This window comes from Mixophyes fleayi, chromosome 4 (assembly GCF_038048845.1).
Source record: "Mixophyes fleayi isolate aMixFle1 chromosome 4, aMixFle1.hap1, whole genome shotgun sequence".
Classification (NCBI taxonomy): domain Eukaryota; kingdom Metazoa; phylum Chordata; class Amphibia; order Anura; family Limnodynastidae; genus Mixophyes; species Mixophyes fleayi.
The window spans coordinates 119,642,526-119,663,623 of NC_134405.1; the positions used below are offsets into that span (position 1 = coordinate 119,642,526).

General features: G+C 37.0%; 1 protein-coding gene across 1 annotated transcript in view; it reads right to left on the bottom strand.

The window, feature by feature from the left end:
* LRRC49 (leucine rich repeat containing 49) overlaps window positions 1-21,098 on the bottom strand; it is a 95,095-nt gene that overhangs the window by 71,050 nt on the left and 2,947 nt on the right. Inside the window, exons 2-8 of the mRNA XM_075208084.1 lie at window positions 20,104-20,166; window positions 17,286-17,370; window positions 12,670-12,894; window positions 11,562-11,670; window positions 9,197-9,400; window positions 8,888-8,954; window positions 1,823-1,966 (exon numbers count right to left, since the gene is read on the bottom strand). Of these exons, the coding sequence (XP_075064185.1) occupies window positions 1,823-1,966; window positions 8,888-8,954; window positions 9,197-9,400; window positions 11,562-11,670; window positions 12,670-12,894; window positions 17,286-17,370; window positions 20,104-20,166 (897 nt within the window). The remainder of the gene's footprint in view (window positions 1-1,822; window positions 1,967-8,887; window positions 8,955-9,196; window positions 9,401-11,561; window positions 11,671-12,669; window positions 12,895-17,285; window positions 17,371-20,103; window positions 20,167-21,098) is intronic.

Below are 21,098 nucleotides of genomic sequence, written 5' to 3' on the forward strand. Positions count from 1 at the left end.
ATTCTCTGACCACACAGAAACTGTCATTTTCTACTTTATTTCCATAAACATAACATGTAAAAAACAACTAACTTGATAAAGTGGCTGAAATCAATTGTATATTTCCCACAATCATTGCGGTTTTCTATTTTCTCTAACAGATAGACTAAAATATGTGTTATGTTTTCATGCATTTGTTACATGAATGATTTTGCATACTATTTGTGCAGAAAGCTTTCAAAAAGCTGCTAAATAACATGAATAAGCAAAATCATGGTGCTGAATCAGACGATTGAGGAGAAGAAAAAAAAAAAAAACACCTGCCAAGTAACCTGTAATGTCCTTTGAAGATGAATGAAGGTTTGATGTGCAAGTTCCATTGTAGTACTACACAAAGAAAAAACATAATTCTACCAACATAGTACATGAAAAAAGACTGAATCCCAGAAGGAAATACCAAGGGAGTGAAAATGTCATCACATCTGAAACTAAAACATTCACTGTTTACTTGTAAACCAATTTAACAGCACATCCAACAAAATACTACTTTTTCCACCTTTTAATTATGGATTCTTTGCAAAAGAGACTTTTATAACTTGAATTATAATCTGTTGAATTACAGCCAGGAAAAAGGCTTGTGAACATAGTAAATCAAGGAATTTATAAAGGATTCCACAATGTAGTCTTCATATTGGCCTACCAAGCATGCGTGCTGCGTTGGACAAGGAATGGGACACATTTTTCTTTTAACTATAGCCTTCAATACTAAGGAGTGATGTCCAGATAACTGCCCATGAAATAATTAATTGTAGATACAACTCATTACCAGAGTGCTATTCAGCAGCAATTTGATGTGTAGAGTCATCTATACCTATACTAAAGATCAAGATTCTGACTGTAATATGATTTGAGGAGGAGAGAATGTAGGCCAGGTATAGTAATCCTTTGTCTTCTATATTTTTTAAATTTATATTTAATATATATTTATAATAATTACACAGTCTGCTGCCTGTATTTTGTAAATTTGGCTAATAACATGGGCAGCATGGTGGCTAAGTGGTTAGCACTTTTGCCTCACAGCGCTGGGGTCATGAGTTCAATTCCAGACCATGGCCTTATCTGTGCGGAGTTTGTATGTTCTCCCCATGTTTGCGTGGGTTTCCTACGGGTGCTCCGGTTTCCTCCCACACTCCAAAAACATACTGGTAGGTTAATTGGCTGCTATTAAAACTGACCCTAGTCTCTTTCTGTGTGTGTATGTTAGGGAATTTAGACTGTAAGCTCCAATGGGGCAGAGACTGATGTGAATGAGTTCTCTGTACAGCGCTGCGGAATCAGTGGCGCTATGTAAATAATTGGTGATGATGATGATGGTGCGCAAAATGTAGGTTTGGACTCCAAGCAGGGCTTCAGATTGGTTTTTGGGGACCTCCAACTGTGAGACATAATACATTCTATTGGGAACTGCGTCTGTTGGGAGTCTCAAAATAATTAAAATCACTTGAGGTCTTAGAACAATGGCACACGGTTTCTTGCTTAAAAAGTCGAGCACCACTGGCTTAGAACATCCTTTTCTTAAGTAGATAAAACTAAGCTGCATCACTGAAAAATATATACTTGCAAAATGTATTACACCTTATCAGAAAGCCCAATGTACACACACTCAGGAAAACATAGTATATATCATATGAAGATAGATCTCATTATCAAACTACAATAACATCACTACCACTTAGGAATAGGAATGCTATGAACCTCTCTGACCCATAAGATTTGTGCGTAAACTGAGGCTTTCACAGATATGTGGACAATGCCATCTATAATACATAGACATTCCTCTTACCACAAAACTGATGTTGTTATGCCTCAGGTTGAGCTCCGTCAACGAGTCTAGGCCGGTCAAGTTTTCCACTTGGCTTATTTGATTTCGGGCAAGGTTTAACACTCGTAACTCTCCTAGGTGTCCAATATTTTCTATTTTAGATACCTGTTAGGAAACAGAACATTCCACATATCATTATCTTACTGGGGCAGGACATATCAATAAGGCCATCACCTGTGAGTTTAATATCATATCATGTGCAAATTAGTGGCACGTTAAACTAATAAGTACTGGTTTATAATCCTCGAGAGGCCTTCACCATGTGGAGCTCCATTCTCATCTTTGATCATCCTTACCGTCTCACCATTCCTGACCCACTATCTGTTTTATTCTCTGATAGAAGTAGGCCTAACTATTCTGCAGCCTGAGGCAGCAACTGAATGGTGACCCCATAATTCCTAATATAATCAATATAAACATTTTTACTCATGTTTTATTATCATAACTATTTTCATAATTATAGTAACCCTGTTTATTAACCTTTTGTACAGTGCTGTATGTATGATATCGCTCAATATGAAAAACAATATATAACATTCCTTAAGGCTACTATTGTACATTAGTACACATTTTCTTAACAAAAATAACACACACACAAATGTTTGGTAAAGCAATAATTTTTTTTTTAGAAACTATTTTTGTAATTATTTTTAAAATAAACTATTTTAAATAACAAACAAATACAAAAAAAATCTCCCTGAAACCGTTCATGCAAAATAATATTTTTATAACATTTTTATAGCAAAAGAGAAGTAGGCAGTGGTGTAGGCATTCTGTTGTAAGAAAAATGACACAGTTTTTTAATAAATGCCTCTCTCCAACATGCATACAAACCTAGTGTATAATGTTAGGTTTAAATGTTAATTATCCAATACTACACATGGACCTCCATCTTGACCTTGGAGGTTTTCTGAATGTGAATGTAGTCACATCCCGATACTAATTTAGACTGTAAGCCCCAATGGGGCAGGGACTGATACGAGTCAGTTCTCTGTACAGCGCTGCGTAATTAGTGGCGCTATATAAATAGCTGATGATGATACTGAAACATCACTATTACATAGCAGGACTTGTACTTTGTCCACTGAAGGGTGTTACAAGTCACATTACTATCTACACTACTTTCTCTTCCACAGTGGTATAAATCAAGCTGTAATATATTGTTTTGTGTAATTTCACAATTGTAAACTTATGCCTTGCAGTTTCACCCCTCAGATTAGCTAATAGCTGAGGTTGTCGCCTTCGCAAGATGCGCCATCTCCACTGCAGCTGGACAAGAGAGCATCTGCTCCCCAGCCTACACCTAATCTCCAGACTAGCACCCTGTATGCCTCACTTAGAGATCTACAGTGGATGCCTAGCTAAAATTCTACTCAAAACAAGGATATGCAGGTTTTTACATTTATAGTTACGATCAGTTTTTAAAATTTTGTAAAAACATGAGCCCACATATACACACAAACTCTCCAGAACGATTCTGTACGATTCAAATAAAAAATTGGAATCCAAAACTGATCAATTAAACTCAACCCTCACATTGATGCTATATTGGAGTCTCATTAACCTTGTTGCCCAGTATTTCACCAATAACCTCCTTTTCCTATACCACTCCTCCTATAACACAGGTTTATACTCTTTCACCTAAGCAATATTTCCCTCCTCTGGGAGATGTTGGCCCATAGGGCAGGCATTGCGGCAAATCTAAATAGTTTTCGTTTTGATGTAGATTACCACGTGTGGATTGGCTTGTCAATTTTTTATGTTTTCTATAATACACAAATTTGAAAGAAACATTTTTTTTTTGTCCATTTACTTTAAGCATTACATTTGAAACAAAGACCAATAGGGACTTGCATGTAAAATATGATGAATTCACAAACTGTTTATAGTCTGGAATCTGGAGGACTAGGATTGATGTCATCCACCTCCTGGCCAGCAACCTCGGCCCCACCCATGAACCCCACTCTTGGAGTGATAATCTTTATCAAAATTGTTAGACTTACCATTTATATCTACAATTTATACCTATGTGTTTATGACAACAAAGAGCTACTTGTAAATAATGATGTGAGAGAAAATCATACCTAACAGCCACGCATAACCATGTGGCTCCTCCATGCCTCTCTTACAATCTGTGCCACATGCCTGATTGCCTGAAGGCAAAAGGACTCATAGGTGCTCCTCAGCCATCTAGCAACCAGGCATCGAATCTTGAGAGATGCATCACATATAGCCTGGACATTGATTTAGGTTGATTCTACATGAGCACTTGTGAATTTGTAGAGAACATGGTGAAGAATGATTTATTTGGCTATATTACTGTCCTATACTTCTTAGTAGTCCATTGCTTGTGCTATTTACACCACTGAAATCCCAAACATACATGTGTGCTGTGTGGTTTATGCACCGCAGTCCTGTTAGACAATTCTTCTCTTAACTGACATTCTTAGCTGTGGAGTTCCTTCTGAGACAATTTTTGTTTAAACTGGCTGCTATCTTCACAGGTTAAAAATTTCTGTTATTTGATTTGCAGTGGCTTGCCTGCCTTGTTAAGCACTTTTTACTAATTCTGGAGTATATGGTTTCTCCTCGGAGTTCCATAAGTTAGATAATGTTTACAAGTTGAGTTGTCTTGATCCCTGAAGCTCCTGTCAAGTGTCCACAAACAATCGCCTCTTTTCAAGTCACCAAGGTCTTCTCTTGAAGTCATGCTAACCATAATTATAGCCAACTCCATCATTTTTATGCACAGCTCTCACCATACTGGGATGTTATCTTCTAAATTAACGCATCAGCCATCCCGGTGTGGAAGCCCTTGCTTTCAATATGCTTGGTGTTCCTCATTTACCCAGGTGTTTCTTTTTTTCTGTTGTTGTTCAATACCTCTAGGTGTCTTTAAACATTCTAGTCTAGATCTGCTAGATTTTCTTTTTAATATACAATTCCATAAATAGCTTTCAGTTCATCTCTCCAAAAACTATAGTGGTAGATGACACATTTATTTTACATACTCTTTCATTTTCTGGTGTATGGGATATGCATGAAGTGTCGTATGCATTAAGGAGGTTAAAACTTTTAACTCAGCAAGCCATACCATGTTCACTCTGTATTGATTTTGCACACAAAAAAATCTAATTTATTTTATTCTACCGAAGCAAGTTGTTTAGATTTAGACAGGGTACTGTTTGGGTAATATTTCAATAAATACCTGTTTAATTCATTGCCATTATATGGGAAAGGTGGGGGGAGGGAGAGTTAAAAAAAAAAAAAAGAAAATAATGCAGTTTTGTGGTTCTATCCTTACACACTTTCAAGATAATCCAAACCATGAAATATACCTGTAAAAATGTATACAGCAACTTCTAACGTTCACAGGGATACTAAATGTGTGTATGGTATTGAAGATTTGCATACATCGTGTCCAGATTTAGGCAGAACAAAAGACTGGCGGTGTGCCCAGCAATTCATGGTTGGTTTAAGTGGAAGTGGGAGAGGGAAGTTAGGGGGAGCCTAAAGCTTGCAATACAATAGAGGAGCTGGTGAGAGGAAGACAATAAATAATATAGATTGTCCTTATGTCCCCCCCTCCTACCTCAATTTTTCAATGTTTTTTTATTTATCCATTTTTTTATTTTATTTTTTTAACTATGGTACCACAACTAAACCCACCTGGGGATGCGCGACAGGAGAGTGAGGAAGGATTAATCAAATGAAACCATTTTGTCTGAGTAGAATCCCCCAAATTATATCTCACACTGACTATAAACCGAAATTTCTGCCACCACTAATGTAACTTTAACCAAGAAAGAACTTGTTTTGGTGATAAACTAGGTTTATAACCATCTTGTGATTATAACACATTTATTCCTTAATTTTAGATCACTCCCAAAGCTTTTCTAATAAATGTTTAGTACAATTAGAGTAAGTTTTTAATAGGGTTCAGAAACATTTCAGATAATTCAGGTTACATCACTGTGGATTTAGTATAACCCTTGTTATGAACTAAGAAGTCAAATCTGAATACTTAGGTTTGGCTAAAATGATTGATGTTTGACTCTCAACCGTGGTTATTTTCATTTTCCTCTAAACGCATCCTACATTATTTGCTAATCTGGTGACTTTAGTTTGTTGATTTTGTAGATAGGCGGGACATATCTAAGCTCTATTTTTAGTAATGCATATGTTATGGCCTGATGCTTTTCTGCACTAAGTCCCTACAGGTGCAGTTCTGAGTTTTACCCACTAGTGGCCGCTATGTGGATTCTGTGTCCTCACTCAGCTGTTAAATGTTATGCTGATCATCAGACCATAAAGACTGACCCGTGGCAATCATTCCCTGCTGGTTCATTGTTTGTGTTACAGCTCTGGATAGCTGCATGTGTTTCAGCTCTGGAACCCTGTTTATGTTACAACTCTGGATTTTGCTATTTATAATTACCTGGACTTTGGACTCTGATTTCACTCTGGAGCCTGGCAAGTTTAAAAGACTTTTGTTTTGCATATTATTTCTGGACATTTTGTTTCATCCCTTGCCTGGCCCTTCAGCCACTAAGATCCACCCCTGCCTGTATTCACAATAAATATTTAAGTTTACCAGTATCCTTGTTTCTGTATATTAATATTGTGGAATATACCTGAGAGCCGTGACAGCATATCAGGCATGACTCTATACCCCCCCCCCCTCCCCCAAATAAAAAGCATTGTTTACAGGAATTTCAAGAGTAAAAATGATATAATACTTTTCCCATAAAATCCCAACCTCTGCAAGACTCTGAGGACCAAACTGAAAAAAGTGGGCTACAGGCAGAAAACAAGTTGGGGCTCCATATATTACAAGAACCAAAAACCAAAGAATCTTAAATATTAATTATGTTTGTAAAATTATAATGATGAAGTGGGGTTAACATATGCAGAAAGCACTAAGATCATGGCACTTATTGGTGACTTCAAAAATACCAGAATACCTAATGTACTCTAAAAATTTAGGACACATCTTCGAGCCCAGGATAGATACACTCTGGAGTGAAAAGGGAGGGATTACAGTTATAAGGATTAACCCATAACATAACTATGGTGAATAAAACATAATCGTAAGGGACTGCATGGTAAATACTGTGTATCAAATGTACCCATTTAGTATGCTAGTGGGGAATGGAAATGACTTCAAAGCAAAGCCTGCTCTCACAGGGTTAATGACACATGTGTAAAATGTGAGGCTAGAAGTACCGGCCTGTGTTGTGTGTTTATTCTGTGGCTCCACACATCCAAGGACTACAAGATAACATTATCACCTTTAAGAGGAAATGAACAGCTTCTGAGACCTCATGTGGTGAGCTATGTCCTGGTACTCGTTTTTGGCACCTGAACAGACTTTACGGAAATTTACTTAGCAGGGGTTTTTACACAAAGAGACATGGAGGTATATTTACTAAACTACGGGTTTGAAAAAGTGTAGATGTTACCTATAGCAACCAATCAGATTCTAGCTATCATTTTGTAGAATGTACTAAAAAAAATGACAGCTAGAATCTGATCAGTTGCTAAAGGCAACATCTCCACTTTTCAAATCCGCAGTTTAGTGTATATACCCCATGGGCTTTGTGACCACATGATGGCTTGCTATATTTTATATAGGCAAATATAATTCTATTTCCAAAATACCACTTACAATCAATATAATTAGTATTCATCACATATTCATAAATAGTATGATGAAGGGAAGGGCATACGTCAAATAAAGCGGTCTGTTATGCAGGAAATGAGAGGAAATGAGTCCCAGCTCAACTAATACACTTGACCTCTCTGTTTGGTAGGTTTGTAAATTTGTATTGGATTCATTAATAATAAAATTGAGTCTGTGTGACACTCCCCAGAAAAGATATGTTACATTTTAGCATTAGATATTAAACAGGGAAGATGTAAACTGTGGTTGTAAACCTGTGTTACAGGCCTCCCCTGGAGACCAACCACTGTAGGAGGGGAAAGGTGAGAAAATGTCTTTAAAAAAGGAAACCACTTATAACGTATTGTTAGACTTTTAGGACATTAATCAAGATTGATGAGCTGTCCATTTTCCAAGCCAAATTCAATTGGCACAGATTATATAACTCATATGTATGTTTATACTCTGAAATTTTGTCCTTTGTATTTTTAATTTGTTTTGCTGTATATTTTGGCACCTTTTAGTGATTGTTTTTATAACCTGTAAATATTGTATCTTTTTGTATATTAAGCTGAAATTGTAATAAGTGCTGTCCTTATTGCTCTAAAAGAATTCAATGTGGGAAGTGTTAACTCTTTTAGCTATTAGAGCACAGAGTGTGCGCAATTCGGTAATTAAGTCATAAGCATTTCACCGGCCTTATAGGTAGATGGAGGCAGTTGTGGAAGTGCGTGCCTGTGTTGGGAAAGGGACCAGTTAAATCTGTAACCTAAGGAATAGGTGAATGCAGGATTTAGGCTGGAATCCTGGATGTCCCCTTACAGAAAACTTCCAAGTGCGTAGAGTACGGTTTGTCACTGGTAAAATAGTTAGGAAAGGTTTTCTGGCAAAATAGAGGTCATATATAGTTTGACTGCTTGATTATTTGATAAGTTATCAGATCAGGGAGCTGACAGAGTTAGATATCCCTGACACACTCTATGCCCTGAAACAAATCTTGGACTCTCCGTTCCTGTGTAGCAATAAAGTATGAAAGATATTCAGTGATCCCTCTTTAAATTGCACCCTTTCGCCAATTAATGTTTATGTGTTGTAAAATATACGAATTACACATCACACTCTCCATAGTACCACCTACACATAATGTGTTCTGTCATAGTGTCGCACAGGAGTACTGAACCACATACATATCTTGATTTTAAAGCCGTTAAGAAACGCTCACTCCTTCTACTGTTCTATATTTTTACATTGTTGCCCAAATAAATTCTCTTATGTTTCTCTATATATATAGTTCAACAACTTTATCGAGATTTTAGGCCAAAGGATTGTGGCAGACAATAATTACTTAATAATGTAAGCATTACCTGATTGCCATGTAGATCTAAAACATCAAGACTTTTAAGATTCTCCAAGTTTGATATTTTCTGAATTCTGAAACACAATTAAAACCAACAATGATACAAACATATTGCAGGTAGAAGCTGCAAATTAGAAGAAATAAGACAAAAGAAGGAAGAAGATTCCTATTTGAACAATTGGCAGAATTTCCTATAGGCAATTGTCCCCAAGAGCAATTGTAATGTGAGCATGCTTCCAGATACTTGTCTCAATGAATAACTATATATTTCTCGCACTGTTATCCGTATATAAAACATTTGTATATATACTTGTACCTGTTCTTTCCCAGCATGAGGACACGCAAGGATCTCAAAGACGAAAGCCCACTTATTTCTTCTATTTGGTTATCATATAGATCTAAAAATATGAGACACTGAAGACTTGAAAGGTTCTGGATTCTTTTTATAAAGTTGTGCTGTAAATATAATAACCGTAGCTGTTCCTCGCCTTCTATTACAGGGAAAGCAGTCAGTTTTTGCCTAAAAAAATAAATAAATATATAGGTAATTTAACGGATAAGTCTTTATGTAGAGTGCAATTAAGTAAGTTTTTGTAGCCATAGAAAAATGTTTGTCTATTTAGAGAACTCATATTACATATGTACCAGGCAGTCATTCCATTTCCATTAACAAAGCTTGTTCCTACTTCTATATCCAATTTTATTCTGAAAACTCTATGGTAGATAAATCCAACTCAGAACATCAAATTCACTACCTGAGAGTGACATAAGCTCTAGCACCGCAGATACACCCATTGAAAGCAGTTTAGTAATTCAGGTCTTAACATCACAGCTGTAGATGTTGATTTAAAATGATCACCACGATAAAAGGAGAGCCAGAGGAAGGTAAAATATCTTTGAAAAAGTCAGAAGCATTACTGACGAAACGCGTCACATCTTTCTACATCCACCATTGGCCCAACCATTGGATCTGCTTAAAGATTGGATTTGTTTTAGCTTCTCACTTTACTTATTATCCCTTTTTGGATGCATTTATTCTTTATGCAACATATTGGGCAGGGACCCGGATTGTGGATATCATCTTCAGCTGCGTAGTTTTCAGCAAGAGGAGATTCTCCCTAGCAGCCACCACAGTATATCTGGTGAGATCGTATTTGAACCATTGTATAAGACGTGCTCACCACAAAGTGCTTATGATTGTGGGTCTCACTTCTGGCTGTGTAGACATCAGGAAGAAAAGTGCCCTTTCTCCTTAACAGCCACCACGCAACTTTGGTGAGATCCAACTATATTTTCAATTATAGAACAAAGCAATTATATATGAGAAGGATATTTTTTATCCCATTTTCAACCAAATAGACATACAGCATTTGCAGACTTTATACTATATCTCTAGTGGACTGGCCACCCACTTTGAGTTTCATTTATTACCATAATTTATGTTGTCAAAACAGCTGTGTTATATATGTTATTTATTGGTTTTTGACTATATTATTCCTTAGCGGTCCATTGTGATATATAGTGTATATTTATACGTCTTTTTGACATTCATTCTATTACTTATATTTAATCTGTTTTTGCCATTTTATCTGTATATTTTTATGTGATAATAAATTATTTCAGAATTCATACAAGTATCCTGCCACTACTTTTGTATTATATATTACGTGGCACACCTTTCTACATTCCTTATTTAATGCTGTACAAGAGACAACAGAAGGCAGAGGGTCATACTACACAAAGTCAGTATCACAAAGGGACACACATTGTCTGGAAGAACGGTCTGGGGTAAAGCCTCCAGGTGCTGCTACTGCAGAAAACCTGATATGCTCCTAGTTCTATGGGGCCCTATGAAAGTACTCCTACTACTGGCCAATGAATACTCAAATCTCTACTTTTCAGACTTTTCGTGATGACTATTAGTAAATAGCTATTATTTTCCTGCATATATATTGTGCACAGTCTTTCCAGTCTGCAACTGGATAGAAGTTCTCTGTCCATTCTAGGAGAGATGTTGTGTATTCTAAAGAATCAGGATTTCCAGAATGGAAACTGGAGACCAGTTGTTAGATGTGTACTGTAAATCTGCAAACAGGCAATTTATTTTACTATTTCTTAAACAGTTTCCTGCTCACATCCATGTCATTAGGATCAAGGAATAGGACAACTATGCACATGCCTAGGGCAGCACATGATTTAGGTTAAGATGTATTATTTTTTTAATCTTTTTTATCATATAAGTTTGGTCATTCTCAAATACAGCAAAAAAATAAGGAATGGGTGATGGATAGCGGCTCACGTGCATGTGAGCTATTCTATCATTTATTATGGGGCTACTCACTTCCAATGGCTACAGCATCGTCTGCACAACTTACAGCCAAAGATGTTACCTGTCACCTGAGTCACAGTTCTCACTTGGTCTTGTGGCACAAATGGTTCTGGGCATACATAAATTATAAACATAAGCATATAAATCACAAACACATAGGTTGCAATATTTTTTCTTCTTACTTAAAATATTTAAAAACATCTGCAGGAGTTTAATAAATAAGCACTGGATGGTTTGGCACAAGTGAGGTCAGGTGGCTCTGGGCAAGGTGGTTCCTTTAATCCTCTCTGAATCCTTACAAAAATTTCCTATGCGTGACTTTAGTTCATGCCAACCATTGTTTCATTGTTACCTTTCTAAGTTAAGTTTGTCTGGACTGACTGCTTTCTCCTCTGCAGTACGATGCACAACAACACATCCTGGTTCTGATCTTGGCAAGTTTCTCAAAAAATGGAGATTGTCTATTTAAAAATAAAGCCAAATCAATAAATGAAACACTTTAAAACACAAATTATTATTCTGTGAACATTAATTACTTGATAGAAGATAAAAAGTAGATGGCATTACCTTCCTATGATATATGTAATCCACAAGATGTATAGCAATGTATTTAGAAGGAAAAACATGTGCATCACCGCCCTTAATTTAAAGGAGAAAGACACCAGCAATCTTTCAGTATCAAAAAGTCATTACTGTGTCAGTTTCATTATTGCGGAATCTTTTTTAATGGGTAAAAGTTATTGCTTCTGTTGCGTTAATATAAAAGGACACTCATACAAACATTGGGTTGATCTTAGACTACAAACATTATCTTAACACTGCCGACTGCTTTAAATTACATCCATTGTGACATATACTGCATGGATTCTTTTACACGCATTTCAGCCACTGTTTACTTTAGTCTTTATTTGCACTCCCAGTAAGACAGCTCCTTAGCTAAACATTCTCTTGAGAATTACTTCTACGGTTTTTGAATTGAACAAAAATATATCATAAAAACAACTGCACATACAGCTGAGCTATTTTTGTCCAATAGGAATGTTTGTTGAAATATCTAAATGAGAGATTACGCAGACTGGCAGCAGCCTTATATGGAAAGACTCCTCCACTCCACAACCACCAAAGCAACAAACAGGAAAATTTTGAATTCTAGTGCGTTCGACACTCTGGGCCTGACTCGTTAATGAAAGTAAGGCAAAAAAAAAGTTTTCTCTTGGACAAAACCATGTTACAATGCAAGGAGTGTAAATTAGTTTTTTTTATTTTGCACAGAAGTAAACTACTGTCTGTTACTGAACATATGAGGGGTTTGGTCAGGTTATAACAGAAAGATTTTCAATTAACGTTCCCCTCTTCCAACTGTATTTTCAATGACAAGTCTGTTGCAAATCGATTATTTTCATACTTTTGACTTCATTTTTACCATAAAAACTGTCAGTTCTTTCTTGATCTTGACGTACCTTTTGATTGATGTGCATCGTCATGGTTGTTATTTGGACTGGCACAATGGGAGACCGATCTGGACCGGCTTTTAGAGGATATATGACCTGGAAGTTCTCCAAATGCCCCCAATGACAAAGACTCCTTTCCATATCTTGGAGCAGAGCCAAAAACTTCAGTAACATTAGAAGTCAACGGAATATATGACTGTTTATTCCGATTCACAGGACTTGAATGTCTTCCATCTGGAAGGGAATATACATTAAAAAATAAGAGAAGTACAAATAGAGACGACGGTCATGAAAAACAAAAATAAAAAAAAAAGACCAGCAACAACAATGGCAAAATGCCGGAGTTGTAGGACTTGTATTACATAATGCTTAGAATACCGTTGTTCAGGGAGTTAAAGTGGTCTGTTAACCATAGAATATGATTTATAGAGGTCAATTTAATATATTACAGCAGGAGAGGGCAGGAAATGTTTGCAGCTGTAATTATAAACACAAAAAAAAACACAAAAACAAATGAGTTTGTAGGAACATATATTTATAAAAGCTAAGTTTATTATACTTAGACCACTAAAACCTAAGAGTGAAATCACTTTTGGATACCATGGAGGCAAAATAATGCTCTGTGACTATTTTTTCAGAGAGATTCAGTGAAATGTCAAGTTCAGTATTACCTCCCCAATCAATTACAGACAGATGAAGCTCCTCTCACATCTATAGGACAATGTCTTGATGGAATCTCATACAGGTAAAATTAATTCCACAGGCAACTGAATAACCATGATTTCTGTGATCCTGCCCCAGGGCAGGCAGAACACGGTAGGCTGGATAGTGCAGCAGGAGGGTGGAGCTCTTACTGGGGCTCTCCGTCAGCCTGCCTGCATGTAAAAAAAAAAATCAGCGCAGACACCTGCCCCCTTAGCACCCGAGTCCTCGCTATGAACAAAGCAGGGATCTGAATAGGTGCCAGTGTATGGGGGAGTGGGCACATGCACAGTGAAGCCCCAAACTCCAGCAATGGGGCGCTGGATACACCAGCAACGGGCCTGTCTGACCATGTCTATTAATTAACTAATTCACACTCTGCAAAGGAAGACTTTGTTAGTACCTCCCTTCCAACGTTACTGAAGTATAAATATTCCAGTTATTTCATTTATTCAGCTCACAATTACAATGTATTTGTTATATAATGTCAAATAGTGGCTTTATTAGCTCTCTTATCAATATTTCATTTTTGACAGAGTGGTATAGACTAAAAGGCAGCAAAGCATGAAACTGACCATTTTATGTAGGCATTAGATGTATGTAGGTGTTGAGTGCTGCCCCCACCCAACTTCTTGCCTTGTATGGAGAGGGGGCAGAGTGGCATGTTCTCCACTTGGAAGTGTGACACCAGGCTGTGGCATCAAAACCAGACAACGCACTCCCAGCCCATTACCAACATGAAGGGGCGCTGCAGTGATAATGAAGACACTGAATGAGTGACACAAGTGATCTCACCAAGTACTGAGCAAGGATATTTAAGTTTTGCTAAAAGCTATGAGAGGCTACAAAAAAAAACTAATATAGCTGCCCATTTATAACTATTTTATCTAATTTACACATTATAGTACAGTAGTACTACTCAGTATTAATGTATAAAATTGACATATTTAGTCCAATAGCGATATATAGTAACACATTTTGTCCAAAACATCAAAGGTCCTGAGGCCAATGCGAGTCTTAAACTTCTAGCCACACATGCATCTATTTTTCTGGTTTCTGAAAGAACAATTGCATTTCTGTGCAATCACATCAATGTACTATTTAAAAACACATGTTCCAATCAGATTATTTTTAATCCAGTTGTTTTTAAATGAGACTAGTAAGAGAACTAACAATTTCTTTACATACACATATTACACATTAGTTTGATTTAGCAATGCAGAATGATCTTTTCTAGTTTTCGAATCATTATACTTTAATTGTTGTGACAGGATGGACCACCTATTCCACCCTGTCTGTTGTTGCTGGGAACCGGCTGGGCTTACTTTGCCACCGCCCCTATTTGCTATTCCGAATACACCCCTCCTTTCGCAGTAAGAGGAGCCTGCTGCCACCACTGGACTCCTTTATGGCATCCAGAACCATGTTCCTTCTGGGTAACTGTCACTGCTAGTGTACTCCCGTGCTGGTACCCCTGACTGCTTACTATAGATCAGGGTGCTGTGGATGGATCCCCCCCTGGCCTATCACACTGACCAGAGCTGCTGGGTAGCGGGCAGAACAGTGGTACTAGGAGCTGGGTCCAAACTTCAGAACAGCCGGAGGACAGATTAGATTTAGGGTCTAATCTGTAGGTCACAGGAATACAGCAATATTGAAGAAGTTGTCAAGCAGGGTCTTGAAGTAGAGTGATGTTTATGTAGCTCAAGTGTCCTGACAAGGACAGTTCCACTGACTAAAGGTATCAGTGGTTAGGTCAGATGGAACATCAGAATGATACATTTCAGTGTACAAGGGCTCTCTTTTTATACAGTTTTAGAGACTAGTCTTGGCAGGGGGTAAGCCAGTCCCCTGATCAGAGTAGGCTCCGCACAGCCTGCAATATTTCATTCAAATATTAACATCAGGATGTACTCTAATTCTGCATCTAACACAATTTAACTTCCACATCAAACTGATTTCCTCAGATTTCCATCAGATCTCAGGATGTTCCTAGATTTTAAATGCAATTTATACTTAACAAAACTTACACTTCTGTTATATTCTACATCCCGTGATGTTTACAATATTCAGACAGGTTCTAACACCCTTAACAAAAGCCACTCAGGAACTCACAGTAACGACCTCCTGTGGTGTGTTCAAGTGTTGGTCACTCACATTGAATAGACTTAATTAGCCTTAATGAGGACATCCTCCAGAAACTACACACAGACTTCCTCAAATAAATGCTTATCAGAAATCAAACATATACCTCAGACATGAGTGCATTTCCTCTAGCAAAGTTAAAACAAACGAGTTTCTTCCCTGGTCTCATAAATATAGATTTCCCTTACCAAAATATACACAATATCAAAAATAAGTGTATTTGCAATTATATAAATAAGTCCCCTGCGCACTTTCCTTTAAATAAATTTATACCATAAGTCACCGATAAGTGATCCAGTCACAATTGTACAATTACAGTACACACACACACACCAACGTCAATGAAATCATTTTTGCTTAACATTTTGCACTTAATCCGATTGGATTATTTATCAATTTTATCATCCAATTTCATTGTATTGGATCCACTATTATCCACACACTTTATTCTTTTTTAAATTTAAGAATAAGTTATTTTGTATTTCCAACCTTATCCTCACACAATAAATTGTATGGGAATATCTCCAGCTTTTTTTTTCACTACTACTAATATATTACCACTCTTCTTACAGTAACAACTGTTTTGTGTCCCATTTTATATCATGTGAAAGAAATTAAGTAAATGTAGTATTTATTAAAACAACCAAATAGTAAATTGGCAGTAAATGCGACACATAAAATGAGTAGATCAAATTATAAAGCTAATAAAAACTATATTTAGCTGAAAAAAAAACATTATCCTGTGACGCAGAGTGTGCATATTACTTAATGTGTATTACACTCCCATGTTATCAAATTTCACCTCCTTAGAATGCCTTATGTGTTGTTGTACTTTCCTGTATCAGATGTGTTCCTACCTTCAGGCCAATGGTTTTGGCTGCAACTGGTGCATTTAAAGAGCAATCTAATGAACACCTCATGTCCTTCCTAAGTGCCGCATTCTCAAGGCTGAAATACTGATGTCAATCGTTCGTATAGGATTTGACCCAAACCCTCTATGGTGATCGTAATTTTCTAGAGGATATAAAAACCACTTGAAACACTTGATATAATGTGGACAACTGAGCGCTTGGATCTTGTTCCTACTTTGCAGACTCTATTACGGTACTAATCCTGATTCACCGCAACAGTGGAGATGAATGATGATATATATATATATATATATATTGATTTTGACTGTCCCGGTTTCTCTTATAAAGAAGATTAATTTGCCTTCAAAACACTAATCGCCCGTGCCCATATAAGTGTCTCAAGGTATGGAAGATATGGTTGGCGTTCCCCAGGTAGGCTTCCAAGTCAATCTACTTTGTCTAGATGCGTCAGTTTTGCCTTTCTTTGCCCCATCTGTCCATTCCCATGGTTACACTTGCAAAGTACCCACTTTTGGCAAGATTAGATGAGCATGGTGAGTATGTCCCTTCTACCACGCCCTCCAGCAAATATTAGTTTACAGTTATTGTTACTATTTTTCTTTCACTAAACTATATGGTTTACTTCTTGTATTGCTAATATATTGGATGACACAGGAAAAATTGTTCTACGAGTAAATGTGTAAAAAAGGTGGTGTTGTTGCCCACATCAACCAATACCATTGATTTGCTTTAATTTACTAAACGCCATGGGTAATTCCTTTTGTACACATTTTTCTACAGGCAAGTCTTCATAAAATGCCCTACATGAAATCTGTTTCAAATAAACTTGATCAATAAATAAAAACAATACAGAATTACTTTTGGCAAACATTTGTGGGAATCTTAATTACCAACATAGCTTCATACCTTGTCTTCCAGTAATGTCCTTTTCAAGATCATGTTGAGAATGTCTGTTCAGAGATGCTGCATCTTTACTTAACCTGAAATCAAACTGCAACACAAATAGTTTAATATAGGAATACAGTTAGTTATACCAAAGTGCTGTTGTATACAAACAGGAGAACATTTTCACTCTTTTGTGACACTTCCACAATGCGGAAATAATCAGATCAAGGTTATAGAACCTGACAGTTTGGTGGGGCGACAAATTAGCTTTATAAAAATAAAAAAAGCCCCCTCATCAAAACATTTATATGTAATGCATGAAGACTGATTGGGAACAGTCTGAGGTTAGCATTGTATGTCTGTATAAGAAGCAGGATATAGATTTATATATATTGTGACAAAGACATTGGAATAACGTCTGCAGGCAGGTATATTAGTCCCAGGTTTGTAACCTACATGTTTTAAAACCCCAGAGATAGTGTTTATATTTGGGCAATGCTTCCCAGAGAGATGTCAGCTTTAGGGAAAAGCTGGTAAGGGTCCCTGTGGGTGCAAATGGAGAGAGATGGGTGGGCTCCATTTACAAAGTCCAGTCAGGGTCTTCTGTTCTGCTGTCAGACTGATTAATACTGGCACCTGTGTTTAAAAGGCTGCTAGGCAGTTGATTCAGTGTTTCACTACCTGCGGAAAGGGACTGCAGATTCTCTGGGATAGGAATCCATGCTGTAACGTCTTATGGTTTGTTTTAGTTTGTTAGTCAGGAGTGACTTGTATTTAGTTAGTGCCAAAAAGGAAAAGTGTTCATTTTGAAGTTCCTTTTATTTTCGTGCTGAATAAAACTGGCCAGTTGTATCCAAAACCTTGGACGTGTGATCTCTTGGCTGCTACACACTACCATCTACCCCAGTCACAATTTTGTATATTTTTTTATTTTTTTTTGGGGGGGGGGGGGGGGGGGGTGAGAGGGGGAAGGGGGTAATTTACCACTGTCCGGTGACCAGAACAGGACCCATCCTCCAGGGCAATGTACAGATAGAATGAAGGATTCTGATGTTAACTTAAGGAAGGATTTTACTCATAGGTGCACAACATGGTTGTGTTTGCTGAAGTGTGTTTGTTGAGAATAAAAGCATTGGGTGATCTGGTGGGCGTGGCTTCAATCGCTGAATAGCAACCAGATCATAGCTAAGCCTGGTGGGTTTAGTTAGTGCCAGAAAGACGTGAAACATTTCATGATTATGACAGTATTGTTGTGGCAAAATAAAACAGCAGCCAGTTAAAAAAAACAGAGCAAGGAGTCACACATTTAGTGATTCCTAATACATACATACATTATATATATATATATATATATATATATATATATATATATATATATATATATATATATATATATATATATATATATATATATATATACATACATATATATATATATATATATATATATATATATATATACACACACACACACACACACACACACACACACACACACACACATACATACATACATACAGCTCCAAGCAGCTCATTTATGTGCTTTAGGGTTTAATGGATGATGTTGTAACCATATTGTCTACAGCGATTGAACTAGTCAACAGACGACTTTCATTTAATGGTCTTGGAGGATGAAAATAACTTCACACTTAAGATGGAAAATAAAAAGACAAAAGTGAAACAAGAAAAACAAATATAGACTCCATGGACCAAAGACCAGATTTATTTATCCATATATACTCTCATAAAGGAACAAGAAGGCTCACACCTCATAAAAGAGTGGCTTATAAATAAGAATGCATGTTTGTTTTTCTTTTTTAGTTTGGCAAAGGCAAAGTTTTAGTCGACAGACTGTCCGGCCAGCTAACACCTGGAATACAGCACATCTGTCTAGTGTAGGAGGTAACTTATAACCACATATAAAGCCAGTAATACTGCAACCTTTACATACAGTCCAGACACCTTTCCATCACAGACAAAGACATTTAAATCCAGACAACTACCCTCAGTTCCTCACCACCATAACCCCATGCTACTCTATCTTTATTTATAGATATGATTGAGACACCTGGTAGAGATGTCACATGCTAAGAGGGGGAAAGGGGGTTGTATAATGTGGCAGGCAATGGGGTCTGATTATATGGCTGAAATAATTTTATACAGATAAAAATAGAGACATTTTACACATCATTACAGCTACAGACTGTTGGTGCTCTACTAGGATCATTTACTCTAAGTTTCTCCCTTACTAATCGTAGCCCTGAGAAGTAAATAGAGGGGGAGCTGAGAACCGATCACAAGCAATCACTAGATTGTAACCAAGAGATTGTAATTGGTCCTCCCGCATGCACAACGCCTCCTTCGCCATTTTAAAGCACGGAACATAATTATATTGCCAGTTCTGTATTAAGATAGAGAGGAAGTTAGGAAAGTCGATCGAGCAGGTGGTAGTGTAGCTGTAAGCAATACACATAGTCGAAGACACACTTGTTAACATTACATTTTATCCCTTTAATTAGCAATTTCACACCAAACAATAACAACATTTTCTAATTATTCATACCAAAAAAATTAAAAATTCAATATGTATGTGTGTGAATAGTTAACATAACTTTAAGCAATACTCTTAACAGACTTTGTCTGTTTATGTAAACAACCAAGAAATCCCAAATAAAGAGGCAGTATTTTAAAAGCTGTTAATTATAACCAGATAAATGGTCATCAAATATTCTCTCCAACACTGATGACATGTCAGTAGAGAAAAATCTGTCTGTATTACCTAATGTATTTAATCTACTCTGTTTTATGGAAAGAAAATAATTACAGAAAAATCATTTACCTGCTTATTTTTATCCGTTACAGGGGTAGTCTGTAAAACCAAATGAAGGCCACAGTTATTTACCTGCAGGAAGGAAAGACTGTATTATTAGAATGTATTATTATTTATGTAGGTGATTGCAAATGCACTAAACCCAAGTTTATGATTTAATGCTAAAACAGAATGTAAGCTTATTTTACCAATGTGTATATGCTGAAAAATGATCCTGCAGATTTATTTAACAGGAGGGGATCTTCTTTACCTTAAGGGCTTATTTGTGTAAAAGTCTGGGTGGGGGAATTATTATGAGAAAAATAATATATCCCCCGTTTTGTTTGTTTTTTTAGATTCAATGTACTCATATATGTTGCTAGCCTTTATTTCCAATATCTTTCATAAGTAACAAATATGTAATTCAGGCCAGTCGTGGATTATAAAAAGGAAGGATGTGGTGGCCGCCTGATTCTTATTTTTCTTTTTGATTTTGCTTTTTCTGCAGTTTTTCAAAATTTCTAGTTAACTCGTGTGGGGAGGTGGGGCTCTGGGGTCCCGTTCTGGTAGACTCAGCTTGTAGTCCTTCCTGGAGGACTACCTCCCTAGGTACCATCCAGCTACTGAATGCTGTGCTTCGGACATCAGCCCCCTGCTGGGACTGGCCCTGCTAGTTGCCTGCCTGTCTGTCTGTCTGGCAGGGCCATCTTAACAACATTATGGGCCCCCGGGCAAAGCAGTGCACTGGGGCCCCTAGATATAGATATATAGATGAATACAGATAGAGATATATAGAGATAGAGATAGATAGATGTACTTGTTCAGTGACCCTTGTAGTTTTTTTGCAGGTTTTTTTCTTTTACAGGATTATTTATTCTCATTAAGAGCCGTGCCTATGGGGCCCCCTTGCAGCTGCCCATCGTGCCCAATGGAAAAGATGGTCCTGCTGTCTGGCAGTCTAGGAAAAGGGACTTGGCAGACAGACTGGGCACGCAGCCAGTCAGGGCTGGAGACTAATCTACTCC